Source organism: Erpetoichthys calabaricus, chromosome 7 (assembly GCF_900747795.2).
Source record: "Erpetoichthys calabaricus chromosome 7, fErpCal1.3, whole genome shotgun sequence".
In the NCBI taxonomy this organism is placed as follows: Eukaryota; Metazoa; Chordata; class Cladistia; order Polypteriformes; family Polypteridae; genus Erpetoichthys; species Erpetoichthys calabaricus.
Genome location: NC_041400.2, coordinates 2,966,708 through 2,988,128, shown reverse-complemented (window position 1 = coordinate 2,988,128; position 21,421 = coordinate 2,966,708). Strand labels below are relative to the sequence as shown.

At 42.9% G+C, this 21,421-nt stretch overlaps 1 protein-coding gene across 21 annotated transcripts in view; it reads right to left on the bottom strand.

Annotated features, from left to right (window-relative positions):
* Positions 1–21,421, bottom strand: part of ank2b (ankyrin 2b, neuronal) — a 512,663-nt gene that overhangs the window by 289,353 nt on the left and 201,889 nt on the right. Inside the window, exon 1 of one of the 21 annotated variants that reach the window (XM_051929734.1) lies at positions 524–720. The exons of the other annotated variants lie outside the window; for them this stretch is intronic. Within the exon in view, the coding sequence (XP_051785694.1) occupies positions 524–652 (129 nt within the window). The 5' untranslated portion in view covers positions 653–720. Of the gene's footprint in view, positions 1–523; positions 721–21,421 lie in introns of those variants that run through there. 21 annotated transcript variants of the gene reach the window in all.

Sequence of the window (21,421 nt, the reverse complement as noted above, 5' to 3'; positions counted from 1 at the left end):
TAAGACCTCCAGGTTGCCCTCATCAGGCTTGGATACAGCAAAGTGGCAATGGGACACCATCCAGCTTAGTCCTGCATCGGAACTGTGCCATCAGCCATTGCCATCCTACACGATTGGCACTACGGACCCCTGTTGTCCATGTGTGACAATGAAATGAAACTCACCCGGGGGGAGTGATGGTGACACTGCAGTGTGCTGGGCAGGCTTGGCTCCTGCCAGTGTGACAAGTGCTACTGGAATGGGCTCAGACTGCCACTCAGTCCTATAACAGAGTAAGGGGGCTGCACGACGGAAGAACTGGTGACTCCTTGGTGACCACTGTGTGTGTGTGTGTGTGTGTGTGAGAGCTTGGGGTGGCCAGGCAGATCAGCCTCAGCTTCATAGAATGGCATAAGTGGCTTTGGGAGGAGAACTGATATGAAATGGTGCTGTCTGAACCCCCTTCTTGAGCTGGACATGAAGTCACATCCGCATAAGACCACCACACAGTGAGACAAGAAAGAGAAAGTCACAAGTGACTCACCAAATCCTCCGGGTCCTGGCTCAGGTCACTGCCATAATAATCCGAGAGTTTGTCCAAATTCTGCAAGCTGCCATTTCCTTGCACGCCCTTCTTGGAGTGGCATGACTGACAAAGTGCGGCATTGCCCATGGCCGTCGGCTCTCAAAGGGTCTCCTCTTGATGTCCCAACACACCTGACACTTTACATATACTATGGCACAAGTAGATGGTAACCCCCCGCCCCCCGCACACTGAAGTGCCAACTCCACTGTTGCCCACCCTGACCCAGCTCCTGTCGTGCTGCCCTGTGCTCTCCTTCTGACTAACTGACTGACTGACTGACAAGAGCCTGCTACTCCTAGCAACTGTCCAAGCGGCAAACAGACCCCGTTTCCAATTCAGACCCGCCCCCTCCGGCTATTTATACACCCACAGAGCAACTGTGTATGTAAATTGAGGGCCTCATCCTGTCCTAGGAGTGCAGCGCCCATCGGCACACAAGTGTAAAATGCCATGTGGCCAGGAATGCCCGGCAATGGCTGTGCTTTACTCAGTTTCTGAGGCATCAGCTCGGCCAGGACATCGGCCACAGTGACCTCCCCGGAGAGGCCAAGTGACGCGACTCATTTAGTAAAACTCGAACATCCAAAAATGAGTGGCGGCTGAGGATTTCAAACTGAGCAGGATACTTCGCATTGATGGAATGTTTGCTGAACACATGGCACGGGCACACCACGACATCGTCACTTAATACACATCTGATATCACAGGGTCATTATTGTCACGTGTGCAGAGTGAGTGCAATGAAAGGCAAAGCCCAAGACGTGGCTGCCAAAGCCACTGGATCACGTCACTGCCATAATAATCTGCACCTTTGTCCAAAGACAGACATGAAAGGCGCTATATAACAGACAGACAGATGTGAAAGGCGCTGCAAAATAGTTTTATAGAGTCATTACTGTCACATGTGCAGACTAGAGTGAAATGTGAACTTGCATATGCTAACTAATCAACATGCAAAACAGTGGAAATCTCCAGCGCCATAATGGGGGGGAGAAAGACATGAAAGGTGCTATATAATAGAGAGTGAGAGATGTGAAAGGCGCTATATAATGGGAGTAAGGCCTCATTACTGTCACGTGTACAGAGCGTAGTCAATTCCTTATTTAATATGAGATAATGATCACTGATCACTAATGATTATGATAGATAGATAGATAGATAGATAGATAGATAGATAGATAGATAGATAGATAGATAGATAATGAAAGGCACTATATAATGACAGACAAACAGACAGACAGACAGACAGACAGACAGACAGACAGACAGACAGATAGATAGATAGATAGATAGATAGATAGATAGATAGATAGATAGATAGATAGATAATTTAATTGTAGTGTAGTAGGCAGGATTAGATAGATAGATAGATAATTTAATTGTAGTGTAGTAGGCAGGATTAGATAGATAGATAGATAGATAGATAGATAGATAGATAGATAGATAGATAGATAGATAGATAGATAGATGTGAAAGGCACTATATAATAGATAGATAGATAGATAGATAGATAGATAGATAGATAGATAGATAATGAAAGGCACTATATAAGGACAGACAAACAGACAGACAGACAGACAGACAGACAGACAGACAGATAGATAGATAGATAGATAGATAGATATGAAAGGCACTATATAAGATAGATAGATAGATAGATAGATAGATAGATAGATAGATAGATAGATAGATAGATAGATAGATAGATAGATATGAAAGGCACTATATAGATAGATAGATAGATAGATAGATAGATAGATAGATAGATAGATATGGAAGGCACTATATAGATAGATAGATAGATAGATAGATAGATAGATAGATAGATAGATAGATAGATAGATAGATAGATAGATAGATAGATGTGAAAGGCACTATATAATGACAGACAGACAGACAGACAGACAGACAGATAGATAGATAGATAGATAGATAGATAGATAGATAGATAGATAGATAGATAGATAGATAGAGTGAAAGGCACTATATGATAGATAGATAGATAGATAGATAGATAGATAGATAGATAGATAGATAGATAGATAGATAGATAGATAGAGTGAAAGGCACTATATGATAGATAGAGTGAAAGGCACTATATGATAGATAGATAGATAGATAGATAGATAGATAGATAGATAGATAGATAGATAGATAGATAGATAGATAGATTACTCGGTGGGTCGTGAGCCGTAGCTAACATAGAAGACCCCCCCACCCTTGACCACCACGGGGTGTCTGTGCATTCCAAACAGCGGACTGTACGTTTATACGTTTATCATATTAGTTGTGCAGCTCACTCATTACATCTCGATGATCCCCCCCCCCCATTTACTCTAACATGGCCCCCACACCCTCTTCCCCCTTACCTCCTCCATATTATCTTTTATATTTTAACATTGTGCTTATTTCACCAAAGTGCTCTCTCCTCTTCGTTTTCATGCTCAAGACTCCGAGGGGGGATCGATTGCTCGATTTCCGTATTGCTGTATTTTACACGGTAATTGGTGCCCGGGGTTGTCACTGACCAAAGCCAGATAAAACTGGGTACTGAGCCTAAAAAGGAGAAGATGGTGCCAAGGTCAGCCTGCCCAGCACTGCAGGTCATTCTTAGGAGACGCGCCGCTCACTCTTATCTTTATCGAGGACTACGAGTTTCTGGTGTGATGATTGCGGTTTTGACTTCGTTTAATCTCGGGGTCTCTTATTTGATATTTTCTGTGTCTTTCAGCACACCAAGCAGAGTAAATAACAAGAGGACAACATTAAAACTACAATGAACGCACGGCACTCAGATTCTCCGTATAAAACTACTGTCATGACTGGGAGTCCCACAAATGTCCCTCAGAGGGGCAAATCCCTGGCTAGATACCAAGAAGGGCCTCATGAAAACTTGCTAAAGTAAAAGATTTCTTATCAGAGAAAGACTCTGTAAGTACATGAAGCTCCATGGAGCACACAAGACAAAACAAGGAGTTGCAGGCTAAGACCACCCAAAGTAAACAAATTCCCAAAACACAAATAAAAACAAAAAAACAACAACAAAAGGATCAGAAATCCAAGAGAAGTGCAGAAGAACACAAGAAAACTCACCAACTGCCAAGCGCATCTGAGATGAACGAGCAGGAAGTGTGAAAGTCCATCCAGATTTATAAGGCGGGTGGGGGGGGAGGATTGAGTGGCAGGTGGCCCCGCCTCCTGGGAGTAAGGGACCACCCACAGAACACACAGAACAAAACACAGCATAGAAAACAAAGCAGTCGATAACCAAAAGTAACGTTACGACTCAAAGGTGAGCAAACGAGACATGAAACGAGACTCCTGAACCCGAGCTGAGATACAAGAAGTCCGAGTCAGCGCACTGGCGAGATCAGGCCACACGGTGGCGGCGCTGCGTCTGCTGCCATCGCCGTTATAACTGCAGGATTTCTGATCCACAACAAGCGGCTGCTTAAATCCAATCTTCTTACTGGGAAACAATCAGCCAGAAGGAAATTTCAGAATTTCTACCATCAATGAGACGCACCTTGGCTAGGTCCATACAGTATTTCCCTAATTATTACCTTTGATCATCTGTTTTACTAGCAAAGGCAATTTACAGAGCAGAAAGTACACAGCAAAAAAATAATCAATTTTTCTAATGATGCAAAGCGCAGAGCATTGAAATTCAGGCGGCCTGTGACAGGAAATTAATGACGGCGGGCACACGCCACACCACGCTGGCAGGTGACTTATGTGCCCACAGGCGCGCATCCTGAACAAGCAGCAGCTGCGTAATGGCGGCCCTGCAGCTCTACAGCCCCAGATGTTTGAATCCAAGAAGGACGGCCTCCTGTTCAAACTGTGTGTGTTACGGGGGCTATAAGTGGGAGGGCGGGGGTCCGCTGTGAAGTGAACTAGAAAAGTAAAGTGCAAGTCATCCCTCTTTATGCGAGTTTTCAGTGGTCTGCTGCTCAGACTGGTATGGCACCAACATTCCCATTTCATCCAATGTGCCTCCTGAAAAAATTGACAAAAGTCACAACGTTCAAGTGTCCTGCTGGTGGAACCCACCACACACTCAGAGCCACGTCCTGCCCGGCTTGTATGTAACAACACTGAGAAATGTGACACTGCCGCTCAGGCATCAAACCCCACCCAGTGCAGCCTGCTGCTACACAAGAAGAGAAGAAATCTGACAAACCACAGGAGACCACCGAGTCCATCAAGCTTGTTTGTTTAGCTCACAGCTAAGCTGTCCTCGTATCTCATCCAGAACCTGCTGGAAGCTTCTCAAGGCTCCTGCTTCAACTCCATGTCTTGATAGTTTGTTCAAGGTTCTAGCCCCGCCCAAATGTCTGCCATGCAATCTGTTAGCCACGCCCAGCCTACTGCCACTCAAGCATCTAGCCCCGCCCAGTCACCTGACATTCAAGTGTCCAGCCCAGTCTAGCCTGCTGCTAATCAATAAAAAAAAAAAAAAATTTGGCACACGTGAGGAGACCACTTAGTCCATTTGTCACCCAGTAGTTTAGCTCATAGCTAAGCCGTCCCAAACATCTCATCCAGATCCTTCTTAAAGGTTCTCAAGGTTTCAGCTTCACCTCCATATCTCAGTAGATTGTTTCAGAGTCTCAGAAATCTTTATGGAAACAAGTGCTTCCTGGCTTCAGTCCTAAATGCATGTCCCCTTAAATTCCAGTGGTGCCCTCGAGTACGAGATTCACCCATTTACATCTACAAATATGGCTGACACCTTCACCCGAGGAGCCCAACACCATTCAAGGTACAGTTGGCTCCATTGCTTTTGTTCTTCCAATTGGAGCGCAGGCAGGTGAAGCAACTTACTTAGGGTCACATGATGTCAGATAGATAGATAGATAGATAGATAGATAGATAGATAGATAGATAGATAGATAGATAGATAGATAGGAAAGGCACTATATGATAGATAGATAGATAGATAGATAGATAGATAGATAGATAGATAGATAGATAGATAGATAGATAGATAGATAGATAGGAAAGGCACTATATGATAGATAGATAGATAGATAGATAGATAGATAGATAGATAGATAGATAGATAGATAGATAGATAGATAGGAAAGGCACTATATGATAGATAGATAGATAGATAGATAGATAGATAGATAGATAGATAGATAGATAGATAGATAGATAGATAGATAGGAAAGGCACTATATGATAGATAGATAGATAGATAGATAGATAGATAGATAGATAGATAGATAGATAGATAGATAGATAGATAGATAGGAAAGGCACTATATGATAGATAGATAGATAGATAGATAGATAGATAGATAGATGTGAAAGGCACTATATAACTGATAGATAGATAGATAGATAGATAGATAGATAGATAGATAGATAGATAGATAGATAGATAGATAGATAGATGTCACGCACTATTAAGGGGCCTCACTGAGGGTCTTGTGCTGCGTTTCTGTATTTTTATTCCCACACTTTGTGTCGTTGATTTTTTTTTGTTTTTCGTTTTATGTAAATGTTGTTTTTTTTTCATCTCCATTGTTGATTGTTTGCTTTTTTTTTTTTTTGTTCTTTTATATTCCGTGTAATTTTGCCGCGGTGGCCCATTTCCGTGTAGTTCCGTGTTTAGGGTCTTCAGTCATAGGCCGAGCAGGCCCTTTGTGTCCAGTGTGATTGTATGACAGGTCATGCTGGCCCCCTACTCATCCCCGGTCTCTTATTGGCTGACTCTCTCTCACCCCTTCACCCCGCCCCTAACAGCTCATGTGTGGTGGACACGCTGGGACAAAATGGCCGCTGTTGCATCATCCAGACAGAAGCAGAGCATTACTGGGGGTCGAAGTGCTTCCCCACCTTCTATGTAAGATGCTTTGAGTAGGGAGTAAGGCGCTATATAAAAATTATTAATTCATATTTCTTAATCTTATCCATCTACATTCAATGATCCAAAATGACAAAGTGAAAATGAAGACTCAAATCTAGCAGTCTCTGCTCGTGTAGGTCCATTGCTGTGTCACTGGTGACCCTGTCATGCCGCATGCTGGTGTCCATTCATATTGTGCCGGCCCTTGCTGGTGGTCTTGTATTTCTTTACTCCTTGTTTACATTGGCACATTGAGTTGTCAGTTGTTGTGTTGTTATGAGCTCCGCGTGTTTTCTTATAATTTATCAATTGTGTTTAATTTCTTTACTTTTTTTGCAGGAATCTTACTGGATGTTCAAACACAAACCATAATTCCAGTTTCAGTTACATATGGTGAATAAAACATGAACACTGAGGCCTGGGCAGATTAATCTTTGGCTTGGGGGCTCCAGCCTCTGATGATAAACTCAGAAAATTTAATTTTATTGCTTCTCAAAGGGGATTAACTTGGATTTATTGGAAGCCTGGTGACACATGAACAGAATTAGCAGAGCTACTGTATCTGCCAGCATCTGCAAAACAAAGAGCCATCGTGTGGAGCGGCCATAGGGGTTTGTAGGTGCCGGACACAGCCTGCCTGCTTGCTGGGCACTTTCTGATATTCGCCGCTAACACCAAATCAGGACCCGAGCAAAAGTCTCAAGCCTAAGGATACTGCTTCTGAGATTTTTTTTATAATTTTATAATTTATACAACACTAGCTATGCTGCCCATCTCAGACAGGCTGAAATCTAAATAATAAAAGTAGACCTCAGCATTCATGTTATTAGAGTAATAAAATAAATTGTGTTTCCATCCTAATAGATAGCGCATCACAAACATTTGTAGACCTAAAATGCACTTCTACAAATGTTTATGATGCGCCATTTGTTGGAATGACAAAGGCAAAGCATAGGTCTGTGTTATATGCCATTTGGTATGGGATTCATAAAAGCAGTGTTAAAGTTGGTGATGCATCATCTGCTTGAATGACAAATGCAATGCATTTTATTACTACAAATGTTTCTGATCTGCCACCTGTTGGAATGCAGAGACAGAGCAACTGGGTGAGGACACAGATAGACAGGCACACATCCATTTATTGAGGTAGATTACTTTTCTAAAATTCTGATTTTTGAATTGCTAAACTTATAATTGGGCTAATATTACTGTATCCAATGTCAACATTATGTTTAAAAAATAAAGGTTTAATGTTCGTGATAAGATAGGTAGACATGAAAGGCACTATAAAATAGATAGATAGATAGATAGATAGATAGATAGATAGATAGATAGATAGATAGATAGATAGATAGATAGATAGATAGATAGATAGATAGATAGATAGATAGATAGTGTCACAGATGACTGCGATCAGTACCTGGCCGGGATGCCTAGAGGGACCGGAAAGAGACATTAATAGCTTCCGGGGCACAAGGGGGCAGCCGCCCTGGATAAAAAGAGGACCACGGGAAAGGGACAAAGATGATTTGACCTACTGGGAACCGTGGCCACTGCCAGGGGGCGCTTTAAGCATCAGGAGACCCGGATGTGATCACTTGGCAAGATGGCGGAGGGATCTGTCAGGGACGCCCGGAGTGCTTCCGGTTCAAAGGGCAGCACTTCCGCCACACCAGGAAGTGCTGCCGGATGGACATCATCAGCCACCTGGTGCACATCCGGGCGGGAATAAAAGGGGCAGCCTCCTCGCAGTCAGTGAGCCAGAGTCGGGAGTGGGAGAAGGACAAAGCTCCCTGGAGGAGGAGGAGGAGGAGGAGGAGGAGGATAGAGGCGGCCAAGGACTGAGAAAGACTTGAATTGTGGTGATTATTGCTGAGTGCATTGTGTGTTGTGGTGGAATTGTGTTTATTAATGGCTAATAAACATGCATGTTTTATAAAGATGTGGTCTCCGACTGGTGGTGTCCGGGCAACTATCACAATAGATAGATAGATAGATATGAAAGGCACTATATATTAGATATGAAAGGCACTATATGATAGAGAGATAGATAGATAGATAGATCTATCTTATATAGTGCCTTACATGTATCTGAGTGTGTGTGTGGTCAGAGCCACACACACCCAAACACACACACAGAGGTTGTACCCCATCAGATGTCCCATGATGTGTCTCATTCCTGGCCTCACCTTATTATTTTACATCCCTACTACTCGTTTTCCTTCATTATTTTTAATTCTCTTTGGAGTGAAGTACGTCATGGTGTTCAGGTGGTCTATGGCCATCAGCTGTTACAGCTAAAGAGACCTGCAGCCACCTGTGGGAAATGAAAAGAGCCCTCAATGCCTCCACTCTTGGCATTACCTCCAGCCCTCATCGCTCTCAGTATCGGCCACGTGTAACTCATCGATAGGTCGTCTGCCCTGAAGTCACGTCGGCGTTTCTCCCACCCTAGAAGACGAGCGTTTACACGTTGGGCAATTTACACATGTATTGCATCAGAGGTCACCCAGAGAATCGCCCACTGTGGACATCATGCCCTGGCCCTGGCACTGGCCCACATTTGAACTTCATACATTTCAAGCGTAACCACAGAATATGACTATATGACAGAATCTGAGAACACCTGAGCAGCTTTACCGGGTGAATCTGGCCGGGGTTTGGGTTTGTTTTAGCGCCGTGTTGTTCCTGACCTCCTATACGTTAATCCGGACCCCTGGTCTGTTTTTCTTCCCCTCATTTATTTATTTGTACACTTCCTTAGCCACAGCTCTAGTGTTGTCGTGTCTCACCCAGGGTCTTTCTCCTGGTGTTCAAATCCACATCTTGCGTCTCTTTTGTTCCTTTTTCATTTTTTGATTTATGTCGACTGTGTGACTTCTGCTGATCCCGTGCATTAATCCTTATTTCTGATTTTATGTATGTGCGGAAGCCGCCCGTGTTATGTTCCCTGTGTTTCATGGGCGGTCACCCAAGAGGCGGGGCCAACCTGCCAATCACCGTCCACCGCCCTATAAATCCGGAGAGCCTCCCACAGTTCCTGGTGGTCCATTGCGAGTGCCCTCGGGAGTCGGTGAGACCCCTGGTGGACGTTTGACCTTCTGCTATGCGCTTTGGGACGTGTTTGACTTGAATTGTCGTCATGTTTCAGGCAACTCCATTTTGCCTTTGTGTTTCACGGAGCTTCACTGTGATTGGGATACTTTTAATTGTGTAGAATCCACTTTTTTTTGTATTTTTTAAAGATTTGGTGCTTGCCTTTAAATCAGCAGTTATCCCACCTGGACATCCGAAGAGGTCATCATGTTCAGGCCCAGCCAGGACTTGGATGGGAGACCAACCAGAAAATGCTTGTGATGCTTGCAATGTGTTGGTGAGGCCAGCAGAGGGCGCTTACCCTGTGGTCTGAATGTGGATCCCAATGTCCCAGTGCAGTGATGGGGACACTGTGCTGTCAAAATGGCACCGTCCTTCAGAGGAGTCCTGACTATCTGCGGTCATAAAAGATCCCTGGGCGTCTTTCATAAAGGCCGATGTCCTGACTAAAATGTCCTCCATGTCCTGGCCCTTCTGGACACCTAGTCATCTCCTGTCTCTGATTGCTTATCTCTCCCACCCCTTCACCATCTAACAGCTCATGTGTGCTTAAAATGGCCACCGTCACATCATTCAGGTGGATGCTGCACATTAGTGGTGACTGAAGTAACCCCCCCACTACGTCAAGCGCTTTAAGTAGTAAGAAATGCTCTATAAATATAAAGAAGTATTATTATCTCCACTAACTGGGGTTTGATGAGGATATCCCCCTCTAGTGGACATGTTTGGAAGTATTTTTGGGACTCCTAGTTGTTGCATTTCACCCTTGGCTGGGGTTCAGATGCTTTTTAATGTCTCTCCTGTTTAATTAATAATTAGTTTGCTTATGTTGAGGGTGTTTTATAGCGTGCCATGTGTTTTGTGGGTGGTCCCAGTTCATTCCAAATGTACTCATGGTGGGGAGTTTTATTTAGTTTTTATTGGGATTCTGTTGCTCCTGATTTCCTTGATTCTTTTGACTTCTGTGCTCCTGCTTTTGGAGTTCATTTTCTTCAATGCAGCCCCCCCCCCCCCCCCCACCCAAGTGTGCCTTTGTGCTCCTCAGAGCTTATTTTTGCTCAACCGAGTTTTTGAAAAATCAATTCTTTTTCTTTATAAGGGCATCAACGCTGCCCTTTTGTAACTTGCCGGGTTTTGGATGGTACTTCCCCCTCCACTCAAAGGAAGCAGTATTTCATCGAGACTTTGGCTCTTGTGAACTATCAAGGTTACAACATCGGTGGCTGCTCGATGACAAACCCAGAGTACATTTAGATAAATGACAAACGAGAAGAAGGCCGTCCAAGACTCTGGGATTTCTGTGGACTTTGAGGGCATCGAACAGTGAAACGTTTGCGACGTGCACCCTTAGCAGGAGAAAGGAGGAGGCAGGAAGACAAAGCGGCGGGCCGAATTTCACAAATGTCAGACTGAAATGTAAGCCGCTCAGTCATAAATGTGTCAACTGCCAGGCCTCCGGAGCGTTGTGAGCGCTGAAGACAGAATTTGAAGGATTCTTTGTTTGCCGTGTCTGCTTGGGTGATTTCTGCTCTTTTGTTTGCCCCCATTTGTGGCACAGCATTCATGCCCTCGGCTGTGTCACTGGTGTCATTTTGTTGTGACGTCTGAGCTCAGAGAACTACAACAATGGAATGGAAAAAAACACACGTAGGCCTTCACAAGCACAGTACACTCAAAAGAAGACAAAGCTGATCAAATACCACAATGGGAGAGGAGAACCGTAAACCCCTGGCCTAACAATTATTAGCAAAGAGAAAAAAGGTCAAATATAGAAACTGTCTCAAAAAGAGATTCAGTCACATAGAACCAAAAACGAACCAACAATCCACAGGCAAAAAAAAAACATTCAAGAGCAGAGAATCCAAAACCAGGAAATCAACAAAGAACTTCAAAGACCAAAAAGATGAGAGCTGAGGGACACACAAGAGCAAATACCTGAGCGCAGAAATGGAAGCCTTTCAATACGCCACACCTGAAAGACCACTTAGGCTGACGTCAGGGAGAAGGGGACGGGGGTCGAATCCCAAAACACCCAAACGTCACGAACTTGGAGGTCCAAAGCACACAAGTCCCCAAAAAAGCACATCCAATGATGCCCACTAGAGGGGGAAATACAGTGAGGAGCACTCTGCTTACTCTGAGGAGACAAAGCCCCTCCCTTGCACAACCTGGATCAGTAAGCTCCGCCCTGTCTCCGCCCACTGGCTCTCCACGTCCTCACGGTAGCTGCTTGAACTGCACCCACTGACGTGACCCACCTGCTCAGAACTCGAGGGCCAAGAAAACAAGAAGCCACCCCAAAAAAAAAAAATGTCTCGTCACTTTAAGATGAACGCTGGCTTCCCTTCCAGTGCAGTTTCTGACACCCCATGAAGCTCTGGCTCTAAGGAGGGACGTGAGATACGACCGCTGATGGCACCCCCCCCCCCCCCCCATGATGTCGTGTTCTGCTTTCATATCTGAGATGACACAAATAAAAGGAAAAGTGCAGTAAAACGGAAACGCTGCCCTGAGCATTACGAGCACTTAGGCTTTAGCAGGAGTCTGTGAGGGTCCATCTTGGAATCTGGCAAACAGCACTTTGGGCGAAAATGCAGACCACCATCTGTGCAGCTCATAGGTGGGACGAGTCCATCAGGGAGTTCAGGTCTTCAGATCGACGACTCATCAGTAGTTGTGTTGTGTTTCTGTCGGGGCTCCCCCTGTGGCTGGGGTGCAGACTCTCATTTCACGGCTTTTATCATTTGGTGCCATTTAGTTATGTTAGAGTTGCTCTTATTGATTATGTGAATTATTCTTTGCATTTGATTTCTATGAACTGCCTGTGTTATGTTCCATGTGCTTTGTGGGTGGTCCCCCCAAGAGGCGGAGCCACCTGCCAATCACCACCAGGAACTGCCCTCCACCCTATAAGTCCACAGGGTCTCCCACAATTCCTGGCCGTTCATTTGAATGTCCTCCAGAGTTGTGCTGGTTTTGCTTTTTTGGATATTTTTGGATTTCTGAACTTTTACCTTTTTATTTTTAAAAATGTATGTAATTGCCCTTGTTACATTTTTCTGAATTGCTTTTTGGGACTTTCATGCCTTGGGACTCCTCAGTCCACTGCAAGGCCAGTGCAGTGCTTTTTGAGGCCTGGAGAGGGCGCTCTCACAAGTTGAGTGTTTGGATACCCTTTAGATAGATAGATAGATAGATAGATAGATAGATAGATAGATATGAAAGGCATTATATGATAGATAGATAGATAGATAGATAGATAGATAGATAGATAGATAGATAGATAGATAGATATGAAAGGCACTATATGATAGATAGATATTTAATTTAATTATAGTATAGTAGGCAGGATTAAATAGATAGATAGATAGATAGATAGATAGATAGATAGATAGATAGATAGATAGATAGATATGAAAGGCACTATATGATAGATATTTAATTTAATTATAGTATAGTAGGCAGGATTAGATAGATAGATAGATAGATAGATAGATAGATAGATAGATAGATAGATAGATAGATATGAAAGGCACTATATGATAGATAGATATTTAATTTAATTATAGTATAGTAGGCAGGATTAAATAGATAGATAGATAGATAGATAGATAGATAGATAGATAGATAGATAGATAGATAGATAGATAGATAGATAGATAGATAGATATGAAAGGCACTATATGATAGATATTTAATTATAGTATAGTAGGCAAGATTAGATAGATAGATAGATAGATAGATAGATAGATAGATAGATAGATAGATAGATAGATAGATATGAAAGGCACTATATGATAGATAGATATTTAATTTAATTATAGTATAGTAGGCAGGATTAAATAGATAGATAGATAGATAGATAGATAGATAGATAGATAGATAGATAGATAGATAGATAGATAGATATGAAAGGCACTATATAATAATAGACATTTAATTTAATTAGAGTATAGTAGGCAGGATTAAATAAATAAGATAGATAGATAGATAGATAGATAGATAGATAGATAGATAGATAGATAGATAGATAGATAGATAGATAGATAGATAGATAGATATGAAAGGCACTATATAATAATAGACATATAATTTAATTAGAGTATAGTAGGCAGGATTAAATAAATAAGATAGATAGATAGATAGATAGATAGATAGATAGATAGATAGATAGATAGATAGATAGATAGATAGATAGATAGATAGATGTCAAAGGCACTATATAGTACCTGCCAATGGGAAGCAATGATTAGTCAATGCCATCTTGCCCATAATGAAGGACGTCACTTGCAGATAGTGACTGGACAGCAGTGCCAGCAGAGTGGTGGCACAGTGGGTGCCAACTGCTCAGCCAGCAGCACTCAGACCTGCCCACACAGACTGGTGCTTCATGAGGCTTTTTCACGTTTGTTTGATTGCCTTTTGTTCAACTTTGTGTCTTTGTCACCCCAGCCAGGGGTGTCTTGGTGGCACATTCATTTCACAAGCTGTGGAGGCACAGGACCCATTTAAAGTGACACAATCACAAGGATTCTCTTCAGCAAAGTGTTGTGTTTGCATCGATGGCGGAGAGACGCACCCGAACGCAGTGAAGTTTCCAGGCAACAGAACAAACAGCTAAACCCGGAGCGGCGTTTAACTCTACGCTTACAGATGTTATTAAAAGGACCGAGTCGGACACCCTGGACTTGCACACCACGTTAGTCACCTTAAAGAATCTTCTGTCCCCCCATCATCGAGTCCACTTAATCCCATTCAGGGGATTCGCTGTTCTGATGGCCCTACGAGATCACTTTGAGGTTTCAAGTGTGACTAGGACCAGTAGACCGACTTGTTTGTAGGAATGGAGACCCCAGGCTGACCCGCCCATCAGTGCTGCCTTAACAAGGGTCCACAAACTGAACTGTCACCAGAGCCATAAAGGCAGTGCAGAGTCCAGTGGTCTCTAATGCAAACCGCTCATCCGATTCCCCATTAAACACTTTAGGGCTTTACAAGGCAATCCTGAACAGAGTTACCTGGAGGTCTACTGGGGGACTCCATTTTGTAGACCACATCGTCGATGTTACTGAATACAGACATCTAGAGCTAATCTGAGCAACAGAAGAATGCGAGAAGGAACGCGAGTGCATCATACGACACCCACAATTCCAGAAAAGGACCACAAATATAGAAATTCTCAGATCAACAACTCTCTGTCACTCATATAGTGCCTTTCGCCATCTCTTTAATTGAAGCATTTCCTACAAACAGCAGCCTCTGGGTAGTAATGTTAATTTTATATTCAGGTAGGGCAGTTGTGACTACAAAAGGGTTAAAGGGGTACTGCAAAAAATCAGGGAAATGCAGGGCACCCCCCCACCCAAAAAATAAAAGCAGCAGCAATTTGAAGTGTGTGAGTGACAATAAAAAAAAAAAAGGCAAATACTAACAGAGACGCAACTCAGCGCCCCCAAATAAAAGACACCCGAGCAGGACTGGTGTCTCCAGTAAGGACTTGACCAGTAAACCCCATAAATCAAACCAGCGAGCGTCAAATTTAGCAACCCAGCATCTCACCGGATGTGCTGCACAGAACTGCGTATGAAACAGAGGGGTCTCCGTCTGTCCATCTGTCTGTCCGCCCGTTCGTCTGTCTGTCCATCTCTCAGTTATATAGTGCCATTCATTCCATTACATACACTTTATGAATCTCCAAGGGAAATTCAGATACATACCGCAGTAAAAACATAAAGTACAAAGATACTGACTAAAGTACAACATAAGACAACAGAATAAAACATACAGGAATACAATAAAATATTATAAATAACTGTATTGTAGTATATTGACATCTGCGCTGTACTCCTGTGGCGTCTGCCTTTTAAAGAGCACCTCTCATAACCACTACAGCATCTATTAAATGGTCCATCTATTTTATAGCGCCTTTTCTACCTATATATCTATACATCGATCATATAGCACCTTTGCTATCTAGTCATCTTTATATTGTGCCTTTCTGTTTATTTATTATATAGTGCCTTTCATTACCTCTCTCAATTTAAGGGTCATTTTCTATTATACAGTAACATCCCTATCCATATACAGTATTTGTCTTTTTATTATATAGTGACTGTCTCTCGTATCTATCATTTCATAACTATAACACATTTATTAAATAGTCATCCTTCTCTCCATCATATAGTGCCTTTCATATCTATCATTTTTATATTGCAAATTTCAAAGCTATGAGGCCAAGTCACTGATTATCCGTGCAGTTGTGATTACGTTGTTTGGGTTGGCCGCCCAGCTTTGCCTGCACTCGTGTGGACACGCCGTCTGTCGGTGGTCACAGTGATCAACTTTTGACCTCCATCACTCTGTTTCTCTTGGTGATTTCTAGGAGTAAACATGGCCGCTCTGCTCACCTGTTTGTACCAAAGAAGAGCAGCAAGCAGTGATATACTTTTTATAGGCTGAAGGCGCGCCAGGGCCAAAACCCACAGCAGGCTGTCTACACCAAATACTGTGAATACAAATGGATTGAGGAGTTCAGAAATGGTTGGACAAATGTTAAGCACAAAGAAGGAGCCCATCAACGTCCACTACTGACAACAACACTGAGGAAGTCCGTGCCATGATTTCATAGTTGATGTCACACAGAATTCTTCGCCGACTTAAGACAGATTAGCTGTGCGACCCACCTAAGATGGGCTGAAATCTAAGTAGTCAACAAAGACCCTGGCATTAACAACATCTATTGCAATGAATTTTGCAATGCATGTAGGAATAAAATGCATTGCTTTGTCATTCCAACAGATGGTGCATTACAAACGGTTAGTAATAAAATGCATTGCTTTGTCATTTTAACAGATGACACATTACAAACAGTTAGTAATAAAATGTCCTGCATTTTTCATTCGAACAGATGGTGCTTCACAAAACATGCGTAGTAATAAAATGCATTGCTTTTGTCATTCCAACAGGTGGTGCATTACAAAGGGTTAGTAATTACATACATTGTTTTTGTCATTCCAACAGATGGTGCATTACAAATGGTTAGTAATAAAGTGTCCTGCATTTTTCATACCAACAGATGGTGCATCACAAACGTGTAGTAATAAAATGCATTGCTTTGTCATTCCAACAGATGACGCATTACAAACAGTAATAAAATGTCCTGCATTTGTTCTTCGAACAGATGATGCATCACAAAACATGTGTAGTAATAAAATGCATTGCTTTTGTCATTCCAACAGATAGTGCATCACAAACAAGTGCAGTAATAAAATGCATTGCTTTGTCATTCCAACAGATGCTGCATTACAAACGGTTAGCAATAAAGTGTCCTGCATTTGTCATTCCAACAGATGGTGCATTACAAATGGTTAGTAATAAAGTGTCCTACAGTTTTCATACCAACAGATGGTGCATCACAAACAAGTGCAATAATAAAATGCATTGCTTTGTCATTCCAACAGATGCAGCATTACAAATGGTTAGTAATAAAATGTCCTACACTTGTTATTCCAACATATTGTGCATCCAACCCGTGTAGTAATAAAACATGCTGCATTTTCCATTCCAACAGATGGTGCATCACAAACATGTGTAGCAATAAAATGCATTGCTTTGTCATTCCAACAGATGGCACATTACAGTTAGTAATAAAATGTTCTGCATTTCTCATTCCCAACAGATGGTGCATCAAAAACATTTATTGTAATAAAATGCATTGCTAGAAATGTTTGTGATGTGCCATCTGTTGGAATGACAAATGCAATGCATATGCCTCTGTTATTTCCCATTTGCTACAGGATTTGTAAAGGTGAATTTAATATTTGAGATGCAATATCTGTTGGAAGGAGAAATGCAATGCATTTTATTACTACACATGTTTGTGATGCACCATCTGTTGGAATGACAAACACATAGGAACCAGAAGGACACACAGACACTTTTCCTCTGATTATGGTGGTTGAGCTTGCAGTCCGCCAGTGCTTTTCAATGGGAGGTTTTGAAATTTCTAAACTTTGCAATGCCCCCCCCCCCCCCCCCCCGAGCCCCCAATTTGTGATGTCTGACAGATCTCTTTGAATAATAAATCTGCTGGGACTTGAGGTGTCCCCTGTGGACGCGCTTGGCTGCTGTGTGAAACGCTGCCACTGCTCTCCACTTTTCATGACAAACGGAGTCACCTGATCAGGAATGAATGCTGTGATCAATGCAGTGCCACACCAGCCGCGTGTTTAATGTCTGCTTAAAACAAAACTGCCTGTGGTTTCCCACGTGTGTGCCCATCGTCCCTCGGGGTACTCAAGAACAAGGGAATATAAAACCGTCCAGAAAGGCTTCCCCTGCACTTGATGCCCGACAGCAGTGTGCTGTTTAAACATCCAGAAAGCTGATCTGCTGCTGTCCAGACAGGCTGCACTTGGCATTGATTTTTAGAAGCTGCAAATAATTTAGTGATGTTCCTGCACTGTCAAGAGATTGGCAATTTGTGTTTTCTTTCTACAAACACAAGCATTGTGACTGAATATCAGTGCCACTAGGAGGGTGGCATCTTGGCCATGGCACCTTCATGGGCGACTACTGGGTGCTCCTTCACATTGAGGCTGATAAAAAGATAAATGGGCAAGTTGAGTCATACTGGACCTGTCAGCGTGGCACAATGTGACAAAAGGAAGACACAGTTGGCCTGTGCCCATCGCGAGTAAAATGGGAAGTTACCCACATCACTGCACCTACCAATGCAAGGCATAAAAATGGAAAAAGCAACAGGCGGCATTTCACTCACAGATGAGGCAAACTTGTAATGGATGGGCCAACTTGTTCAACTAATGGGCAACATGGTGGCACAGTAAATAGCAATGGGTCCAGCTTTCTGGTCTTCCCGATTCTATTTGAGATCTTTATCCAGTGTCCCAAGTGTGTGTGTGTATGTGTGTGTGTGTTAGCCCCGGAGTGGACACCTCATTTACTAAATGTTTTCTGACTTCTGCCCAGTACTGCCAGGATATGCTCTGGGTGTGAGAACGGCATGCCATGCAATGCCAATGTCCAATGTATGTACAGCACAGTGGAGTCCTAGCATGTGAGCACAATAAAAGTCTGTGGCCTGGGCAGACACGACCTCATTATTATTATTATTATTATTAATGTTATTCTTCACAATCACATATTCAGTCCTGGCTTAGTGAGGCTGGAGCCACCCCAGCAGCATTGACGGTGAGGCTGGAGCCAAAGAGCTCCTCAGCTGTATCCTCTCAAGATGGCGGCTCTGAAATGGCCCTTTACGGTGTGTGTGTTGGGGGGGGGGGGGGGGGGGGGGGGGGTTCTTCTGAGAGCCAGTTGGTCCTTGGAGCTTTGTGGTGGGCGCACTAGCAGCATATAACAGATCAAGAAGACGTGAACTTGGCCTGTGGAATTGTGTGCAGCGAGGGTCCTGCTAGTTTAGAAATCTGCTTCCTGATCTGAATAAGTTAAGGATCTTTCTGGAACCTTCATGTGGAGGGTTCTTTAAGGAACAGGAAATGGTTGTCATGTGGAATCGTTTCCTGCTGCCGCCTTTATGGGTCATGGAGAGTTGTGACCCACCGCTGTAATTAATGGGATGGGGGGGGGGTCACATGCGGTTTGTGAAGTGCCGAGTGATGGATTGCTGTGGGCAGTGTAAGCAATTGATGTTGTGCCGCTGTGACCGTCAGGGGTGATTCTCCGAATGGGACCCCCCCCCCTCCAATTTACTGTTGGCAGCAATTCTCCTATATATACTGTACATCTGTACACACTTCAGGTCCTCATGTGGGATTCTGAGGTGGTTCATTGTGTGGTGGGTGCAGCAATGGGTTGCATCAGGGCAAGCTCCCAATCTCTCTCTTTATAGACACACACACTATACATATACTGTCTAGATATGCACTTTAATAAGAGGATAAGTGTGTGTGTGTGTGTGTGTGAGTGTGGTTGCTATGTCTCTGTCATGCCACAAAAATATACACTGCTTTAACAAATGAAATACCAAATAGCATATAACAGAGACATCTGTATCACATGTCTCATTCCAACAGATGGTGGATCAGAAACATTTGTAGTAATGCATTTTATTACTACAAATGTTTGAAGCACCATCTGTTGAAATGACAAATGCAATGCATTTTATTAGTACATGCATTACAAAATACATTCCATTTCATTGTAAACATTAAAGTTGATGTCCCATTAGTTACTTAGATGTCACACTGTCTTAGATGGGCAGCATGCATAGACACACACACACATATTATATATACACACACACAGTAGATGCTACCCTTCTAAATAACCGATGTAGACCCCAGCATTAGATGTTGTCAGTTCACCATGCAATACCTAAGTCTCTGTTATATGCCATTGGTATGGGATTTGTAAAAGCAGTGTTAATGTTTGTGATGCACCATCTGTTGGAATGACAGAGACATAGCCACTGGATGAACAACAGGCAGACACACATACATTATTAAGGTGGATATATATCTGTATATACAGTACACTATATATCTTTGTAGATGCAGCTGGAAAACTGGAGGAAAACTAACTCAGAGTCACAGAAAACACTAAGAGTCCACACAGACAATGACACAGTGTCGGATTTTATCGGCGGACACTGAATCCATGAGCCAGCAGCACTACTCACTCCACGAAACAGACAAGAAATGTTTCAGCCAAATGAGCCCAATGCTTAAAGGAAATAAAAGTCACAATAATAAAGGGCACCTAACAGACCTGCGTCACGACTAGTGATGTAACATCGATATGGGAAACGAAGACAATGAAAAGCTCATCCTGGGAAGACACAAGTCTGATATCCTGCAGACCAAAGTGCTTCAAGATATTCACAGTCAGGCCAGTTAACACAAATCCTGGGTAGATGATTGGAGCCAAACAAATGCCCAGTTGAGCCAAGGAGTAAACACACAAAAGCCAACGGGCACAGCGACCTTCACCTAAGCAAACACAAAGCAGCGAGACAGCAGAGCTCAGCTTTACCAAAGACATTCACTTTCTGTAGTGGATGAGCGCACACCGACATCAGGTCTGATGTTATGGAAGTTCACGGAGAAAAACTTTAGCAGAAGCTGTCCACGCCAAAAACACGCATGTAGTGACCATTTATATTATATTACTGTATATTACTGTATATTATATTATATTCAAAGTAAAACAACTAAAAAGGAAATAAATACATTAAAGAAGATAGATAGATAGATAGATAGATAGATAGATAGATAGATAGATAGATAGATAAAAGGCACTATATAATAGATAGATAGATAGATAGATAGATAGATAGATAGATAGATAGATAGATAGATAGATAGATAGATAGATAGATAGATAATATAGCGTAGTTGGCAGGATTGGATAGATAGAGGCACTATTTATGTTTGTACTTTTCCTGTGAATGTGATGTTTGTTTGCACATCTAAGAGGGACAGTGCTGTCATTGTAGGACCCTAACCAGAGCCATGCCACCCTGGCTAACAGTCACGGCCTCAGAGGAATTTCCATGTCTCAGTGCCAGGGCTGTGTGCCTCCGAGTGGCATGGCTACCCGCTGTGAGGACACTGAGAATGTGAGAGAATCGCAGCTTCACACTGAAGGCTGTCCACTAACACTTCCGAGAATCCCTCTTGCTTGACCTCACCAAGTATTGTGAGCTAAATGATAATAATGATAAATCTGCAGTTAGCTACCCTCAACTGAAGACACTCTGGTTTCTGTTATGGGAGCATTCTCCCTTTCTCCCTTTCTCCGTTTCTCCCTTTCTCCCTTTCTCCCATTCTTCCTCCCTCCCTCCTTGTATTTCTTAGGGACGCCGGACCAACACAGAGGCCGGAGACCATCCAAGTTCTTGTACATTCGGGTGTCGTCTCATTCCT